General features: G+C 41.6%; 1 protein-coding gene across 1 annotated transcript; it reads left to right on the plus strand.

The window, feature by feature from the left end:
* Positions 1-225: 225 nt before the first annotated feature.
* mat1a (methionine adenosyltransferase 1A) lies at positions 226-8,062 on the plus strand. Its single transcript, XM_030070802.1, has 10 exons — positions 226-292; positions 2,450-2,527; positions 2,977-3,099; positions 3,194-3,306; positions 3,520-3,663; positions 4,662-4,787; positions 4,903-4,995; positions 5,126-5,308; positions 5,441-5,574; positions 6,164-8,062. Exons 1-10 carry the CDS (start codon positions 226-228, stop codon positions 6,264-6,266), a joined length of 1,164 nt encoding a protein of 387 aa, XP_029926662.1. The 3' UTR covers positions 6,267-8,062.
* The last annotated feature ends 47 nt before the right edge of the window (positions 8,063-8,109 follow it).

Raw genomic sequence — 8,109 nt, forward strand, 5'->3', positions numbered from 1 at the left:
GTTTTCTAGGATAGACTTTCTATTGGCTGCAGGGTCTCAACACTGTCATTTTCTCTCCCTCTCTCTCTATCTCTCTCTCTCTCTCTATTTCTCTCCAAACCCTTCAAGAGAACCGGCAGGAATATAAAGCAGATTCTTGATCGCTTTGGCTGCTGTTGGTGGGAAACAAGGAACTTTTTCTCTCTGAGAGCTTCGAGGCGCCCCGTGTACCTGGCTGCGTAGAAAATGAGTGACCTGCTGGAAGATGGGTCTTTCATGTTCACGTCGGAGTCCGTGGGAGAGGGACATCCAGGTGAGCCTTAACACCAGCTTAGGCCACCTGTATGTCAAATTCAAGAATTGCTAGTTTTTGTTTGTTTTTTTTTCTCAAAGAAAGTTAATTCAGCATGAGTGTAGATTATTGATGCTTTTAACACTTTGTCACAATATCCACGTTTTGAATTCAAAAACATCACAGCTGGTGTTTAATATTTCTGCACTGCATCAAAATGTTCACAGTTTTTTGCAGAAGGGCAGTAAAAATTGAATACAGGGTACTGTGCATTTACTGTCCAAGCATGGGTGGTATGCCATTGATAGACTCCTCTGAGCAGCATGTGTTTACTGTCCCACTCTCACTCTCACTCATGGGCAGTGGGGGTGAATGTGGGCAGGAGGATGCATGGTGTAAGGTTGCATGTTTGGTGAAAGGAGCCATCAGAGAGACATGTGGTCTGCTTGACGGCCGTAGCATGCTCACCTCACTATTCTCCAACACACTCACTTCCCTCCAATATTTAGATTGGAAAACGGGTTTCAATGGCATTTCCATCCAAATGCATGTGCGTAGTAAATTCCAGCTGAATCAAACAATAATACAAATCCTTGTCTTGCAGTATCCCTTCAGTGTAAACACTTCTATGGTATTTATTCAGGTCTGAATTTCAAATAAACTAAATTTCATATCACAATTATCATGTGGATTACCAGTTGTCTGACCTGAAGGGTTATTGTGCAACAGTTTAAAAAAAAAAAAAGCCTTTTACCCTTATGAGAGAGATTAAAATGATGTTCCCTCCAGTTTTCAATATTTGATTTGGCTCTAACTGTTGGCATTTGGATGCACAGCCACGATGATATTCTACACACACATTTATGCACACACCAAGGCAAGCTGGTCAGCCTCAGAAGCAGTCAGAAATCCCAAAATGTACTTTGCTCTCTCCATTTTCCAGTTAATGTGTTGAAATCCTCCCACATGTGTGTCGTCTTACAAAGTCCCCACTGCTAAATCAATAAGCAGCGTTTATCACAGCAAGCCAGATGACTTTTGCAGCTTTACGGAAAAGTGACAGAAATGGGACCATATAATTTATTAATAAATTACATAAATTTTAAAGTGGAGAAATTCATTTTGGTGGTATCATGTATAAATCGTGTTAAAAAGGCAGCATCTGGACAAAGTGTAGATAGGCAATTTTGCAAGAAAATATGACCAACAATTTTAATGATATTTTCATTTGCTATAGTCTTTTCATAGGATATTTGGATATTTGTTCTTATGATACAGTGTTTCACTTGGTATTCCTCTTCTTCACAGAAAATACGTGAATATAGATATTATATATCTCCTATAAAAGTATGAAAAGCAACAGTTTTATCCATATGAAGCTAAATTATAGTGATAAGAGCTCATAGGGTGAATTCTGTCCTAAATGTTGCCACAGGGCCGCGTGGCCTTGGGTGAAGGCTCTGCCACGCACGTTTTTATTTGATAACCGACCCACAGGTCTGGGCTGTTCCCACAGATACTGGCAACTGTGTAGGAAGAGGCCAGTTACAAAGAAATATGGTCTTACAGCCGATGTCAGACTCTAAGTCCAGACTGTAACTTAATTGTGAAGTAAATCTGAGCCATTACTTAAACATTTAACATCATTTATGTAGCTCAGCGTCAGGTTAGAAAGTGTATCCAAGCTTCCCCATTCACATCACAGGCAACCGTAGTTTCTGATGTATTGCGTCACTCCAGCAGGATGAGCAAGGAAGAGAGAAAGAGAGGAAGAAAGGTGAATGGAGTGGTCAGCGTTGAGGCATTGTGCTGCTGCTGCCATACTGTCACACACCGAATGAGAGGACTGAAAACTGACATTGTCCCACCCAGAAAATGAACACCTATTTCACTGCGATAGTTCATAATAATAATAATTATAACTTTTTGGCCAGTAACGGTGGAATTTGGATGCCTACACCACCATTCGCAGTGCTGACTAGTGTCTGCAAATGTTTGTTTTGTCTGGCTTTTCTACAAATGAGATTACTGCCTCAAAAGGGACCAGTTCAAAGATTTGCTTAATACGCCTAAAAATCTTGCTGCGATTAAGAATAAAATCACACTTCTTAATGCTCAAACCAAAGTACTAAATCAAAACGTCTCTTTCCCCGTTCCTTTTTTCTCATTTTTACACAGACAAGATTTGTGACCAGATCAGTGATGCTGTCCTGGACGCTCATCTGAGGCAGGATCCAGATGCCAAGGTGGCCTGTGGTGAGTAACACACAACGCAGCTCCACTTTACTCACACTGCCTGAACAATTAATGGCTTCTCAAAACAGAAAGAGAGAGGTTTATGTTCTCCAGTCTATGGCTAAAGAAGAAGACACTTTTTTACATTCATCTGATTTTAAAAATAAATTTTTAAAAAATGCAGAGGGCAATACACAATCAGTTTTGACCTGACCTGGGTAAGTGTGACCCTTTAGGCTGAAACTGACCTGAAAATGTTGTTTCCATCTGAATTTGTGGGTAGCAGCAATCAATCGAACCTTTCAGGCTATCTCAACTCCGACTGCCCAGAGATCAAAGTCTCAAAGTACTGACTGTCTAAAGGTTTTGGGATGCGCATACATTTAAAGAATTTAAAGAATGCAATACATTTGGAATGTGTTGAGGTTGGAGGAAGATATAACCAGGCTGCTGACTTTAATTGATGGCAGAAACGGTGTGCAAGACTGGCATGGTGCTGCTGTGCGGAGAGATCACATCACGCGCCAACGTCGACTACCAGAAGGTGGTGAGGGACACCATCAGACACATTGGCTACGACAACTCTGAAAAAGGTGAGAAAGTGAGATGGAAAACACAGCCAGGATGCTCTCTTCAGTCAAATTTGAGATGTCATCTTTTTCTCTCTCACTCCGTCCCCCCTTGCAGGTTTTGACTATAAGACGTGTAACGTGCTGGTGGCTCTGGAGCAGCAGAGTCCGGACATTGCCCAAGGGGTCCACGTGGACAGACGTGAGGAGGACATTGGAGCAGGAGACCAGGTAGAGCTGTTGCGACAGGACTGCACGTCTGTTGCCCAATGTTGACTTAGAGGACATCCTCATAGGTCACAATACACTAACCCTTTAAATACTTCCCGTTCAACCACCATGACCCACGTAAACTTCTACCTCACAGTCACTGACCCAACCGACAGATGATGATGGTGTTCTCTGTTTATCATACGACCTTGTGTCCTTGTCCCTTGTCTGTAGGGTCTGATGTTCGGCTATGCCACAGATGAGACAGAGGAGTGTATGCCTCTCACTATTGTCTTAGCCCACAAACTCAACGCAAAGATGGCTGAACTCAGACGCAACGGCACCATCCCCTGGCTGCGTCCTGACTCTAAAACACAGGTGAGATTGTCTGCAGGATTTTGTTCACAAGGTTACAAAAAAAAGAAAGAAAAAAGAAAGAAAGAAAGAAACTCGACTAAAAAAAAGCAATCCCGTATCTCTGAATTACCCTATTGTTTCTGCCTTGGGTGCCTTATAAGAGACTGACTTTGGTGCCAGCAGACAAAATTGGATCAACAATGGCTACTGAAGGCAACAAGATTATGTTCTTTGAGTGGAAACAATAGACTTTTGACTGCTTTAGCGGCACTTAGCGATTTTGACTGCAACTCTCTGAGGAAAGATTGTTTAATGCCTTTGTGTCCCAGATTAAATATGGGGTGTTAGAAGATTAGGTTAGAAAGCGTGAGCCAAATTTCAAACAAAACAAACCGGCAAAGAGGTTTAGGTTTATCGCAGATTATTGTACTGTACACATTGTGTATTTTCAAAGCACTAGTGTTGTATTAAGGAATTAACATGGCTATTCTTGCAACAAGTGACCGGCAATCAACATTGTGCCCCCTCATCTTTACCATAGCTGCCCTGAGTGAAGGGAACCAGGTGACTTCACACACAAAAAGAGCCACAAACTCTTCACTGAGCGGCTGCCGGCTGAGGATGTGAACATGTCAGTTGACGTGACACTGTTCTGTTTTTATCCCAGTGGGAACATGCTGACTCTGCTGACACCTCCCTATGTAATTATCCAGCCTAGAAGCCAGCTGTATGGTCATCAATCACAGGCCTGATTCTAGGACAGGAAAGGGTTAAAACCAGGTCACATGAGGACTAAACAGATTGAAGAAACTTGGGTCATCGCAGCTGCTAAGAATGGGATAATGATAACGGTCGAGCAAATACTGAGCCACCAATGAATATGGAATGCCTGTGTTGACAGATTTGCATGTTAACCATTTGACCGATTGATTTAGGATGCAGGGAAACGTCAAAGATTGTGGAGCTCTCTCTCTCTCTTTGTGGAGGAAACAAGTGACTGACACACTTCTGTCCCTCAGGTGACAGTGCATTACGATCAGAAGGACGGAGCCGTCATCCCCAAGAGAGTTCACACTGTGGTCATCTCTGTCCAGCATGACGACTGCATTTCTCTGGATGAACAGCAAAGGGTCCTCAAGGAGAAGGTAGGAGGACATCTTTGTAAACACACCCTCACAGGGGTCGTGTGCATAATGAGGATGGATGATGCACAGGAGTGATGGGAAAGGATGTTATATATTGTTCTATGACATCTAACAGGTGATCAAAGCTGTGGTTCCTGCTAAATATCTGGATGACAAGACCATGTATCACCTCCAGCCCAGTGGTCGCTTCGTCATTGGAGGACCTCAGGTGACATTTATTTCCAACCTAACTATTCTGTCTAGAAAAAATGTTAATTTAGCATGGAACAAGTGTTTGAAAAAGCACCAATCCCCACTGCTGATTTCACACACCTCCTCCCCCTTGTTTTACACAACAGGGTGATGCTGGTGTGACAGGCAGGAAGATCATCGTTGACACGTACGGAGGTTGGGGTGCTCATGGTGGTGGAGCCTTCTCTGGCAAGGATTTCTCAAAGGTCGACCGTTCTGCCGCCTATGCCGCCCGCTGGGTGGCCAAGTCCCTGGTCAAGGCAAAGCTGTGTAGGAGAGTGCTGGTTCAGGTGAGAGCCCAGCTTCCCCCTTCTGCACATCCATCCACTTACACAGATATCCCATATTTGTAATAGTAAGCTACTGTTTGAAGCACCACAGGCTGATAAAAATGACTTCATCTGCTCTGCTGTGTGTTACAGGTCTCCTATGCCATTGGAGTGGCCCACCCTCTCTCCATCTCCCTGTTCACCTATGGCTCTTCCCCAAAAACAGAGTCAGAACTCCTTCAGATCGTCAACAAGAACTTTGACCTGCGGCCAGGAGTCATTGTCAGGTAAACAAGCAAACGTGACCCTTGTATCCCTAAGGTGCGCTTTCAAGCTGTTCCTAGTCATTAGAAAAGATAAAACAAGATAGTGTTTACAGACTCAAAATGAATTCAAAGAATCCCAGAGTAATTCAGAGTTACAGTTAATTTACTCCAGTGTATATCTAGTTTGAAATTCCCCATTCATTTTGACATGCATCCTGTGTATAATCATGTGTTTAAAAAAGCCACCCAACATAAAAAGACATGGATATGACAAAGTTCCTAAGGTCACATGTTTTGGCAAATTATTTACCAATTGAGGGTTCCATTTCTACATGCTGATGATATTAAAACACTCAACTTGGGCACAATGAAATAAAGATGATACTGAAAGTCTGACAAAAACAAATTAAGCTTGCATATTTTCTGTTATCATCTATCATCTAAATCGGGCAGGTTTTTTAAATGTGTGGACATTGTTTTTCACAATAATAATGAAGGCAATAATAATGTAGAACATATGGGCAACCTTGACCATTAGCACAACACCAGTATTAGTCTTCAAAAGTCTCACTTTCCCACCTCTGATTTGTTTCTGTTGTGTTCTCCCCAGGGAACTGAAGCTGAAGAGGCCTATCTACCAGGATACAGCCGCCTATGGCCACTTTGGCCGTCCAGAGTTCACTTGGGAGATTCCCAAGGACCTCAAGTTCTAAAAACTCCGTCTGCTCGTCCCGACCAACCAGCATGGAGACTGACCACAAGGCTTCTTTATGGGCTACAACCACAAAAGACAATTACTTCTTTTTGAATCTCACCAGCTCCACCAATTGAGAGGATGACTTTTTTTATTATTGGAAGAGATAAAGCTAAAGTTAGGAATAGGTCAGCAATGAGATTTTAGGTTAGCTTTGAGGAGGTGATTATATAATTGTATGCCAGTGTGGCTGTAGCCCATATAATGGGACATTTCATGCTCCCTAACCCCAGTGAGAAGGGAAAAATTGCAGAGGACATGTCACTAGCCAACCCCTTTCTCTCCCCTCCCTGCTTTTGTAGGCCACAAAACATCTTAATCAAAAGAGAGGATAGTCACTGTGATGCATCTAGACTGGACAATCCAGGTGGTCACATTCAGATACAACCTGACAGACCACCTCAAGACATTGGCTGACTTAAATTTATCAACTGAAAACCCATAGGGACTATGTGTTGCCATATCAAGAGGGTGTTTTAGCACTATTAAGGAAGCATATTTATGCATAATATGCATAATTGCTGAAAACTAACAATTGTGCTCCACAAGCAAAGCCTTTAGCCACAAAACTGTACAGGTCAGTGTGCACCAACTAACCTCAGCACATATCATTTCCAAATGGTGCTATTTTATGAAACCATTACCTATTACACAACCAAAGGCTTGACTTTTTTCTCCACTGAGAAGAAACTAAAAAGTGGACTCGAGAAAAAAACAATTTCTTTTAATTCCATCTTCCTGTCATAACTTTTCTAAGTCTTATTTTGTAGTAATGAGCTACAGAAAGCTGTTTGCACTATTACAGCCACTATTGTGCAGGAGGACCTTAAAAACTCGAGGGAGATATGTCCTCTGTATGTTACAGTCTACCAAATGGTAAATTAGCCATTAAGCCTTATGTTTTAATAGTGCCCCACAACTCATGTCTTAACTACCTTTTGAATCTCTTCTCAATTCTGCTTTGTTTCAGTATCAAGTTTTAGTGCAAATACAAATATACACGGCAAATTTGTATCTAATGTCTGCATTTTTACCACAAACCTGTTGTTGTGGCTGAGGCTATAACTGTGAATAGACTTATTTTAGCAAATACATAGAGGTCTGTATTAGTCTGACTTGATTATGAATTGATCTTTTGTGATTGTTTGCTCTATACAGTGGATTACCAAGCTGCATACTGCCAAGATTAAGCATATTTCTATGGACCGCTGATGCCTTAAGATTGCTACATTTTCACAGTATTACAGTACATGCCGTTGTTGATTTATGAGAACAAGCCAAAGTTGGTCAAACGTAAAAAAACGTGATGACAGAATACCTTTCCTGCAAAAGTGCTGCTGTCGAATGTGAATTTTTTTCCCCCTCACCATATAGAATCTGCTCCTTCAATATCTTTGAGATATTAATGTTGACCCAGATCCATCAACCCAGAGGAGAAAATTAGGGAGCATCCCTAAAAATGATTTGCATGTGATAGGTCATGTGGAGCATTATGTAAATTAGAAGATTGTTTTTGCCATTCATAAATAACAGAAGTATTTGGTTACTTTCATCATACACAGTAATCAAACACTTCTGATGTACTTGAGGCAGTGCAGCAGTATTCCCCTTTTATACAGATTTATATCACGGACTATTGTGGTGAGCACAACAATGCTTTCACCTGCGTCCAACATCTTGTTGTAAGACAGGTATTTCTCTATTAACTCTGTGCTGATCTGTATCCTTTCTTGTCAACTTTAGCCTGCAGAGAAACTGGACAATGTAAATAATTGTTAACAATAAAATTATTTAAAAGACAT

Source organism: Myripristis murdjan, chromosome 15, assembly GCF_902150065.1.
Source record: "Myripristis murdjan chromosome 15, fMyrMur1.1, whole genome shotgun sequence".
Taxonomy (NCBI): domain Eukaryota; kingdom Metazoa; phylum Chordata; class Actinopteri; order Holocentriformes; family Holocentridae; genus Myripristis; species Myripristis murdjan.

Bases quoted from the DNA above. Each gene is read 5' to 3' on its own strand.
- mat1a (XM_030070802.1), top strand. From the start codon at position 226: ATGAGTGACCTGCTGGAAGATGGGTCTTTCATGTTCACGTCGGAGTCC. The intron at 293-2,449 runs GTGAGCCTTAAC...ATTTTTACACAG, and splicing joins CGTGGGAGAGGGACATCCAG to ACAAGATTTGTGACCAGATC. The intron at 4,996-5,125 runs GTGACATTTATT...TTTACACAACAG, and splicing joins TCGTCATTGGAGGACCTCAG to GGTGATGCTGGTGTGACAGG.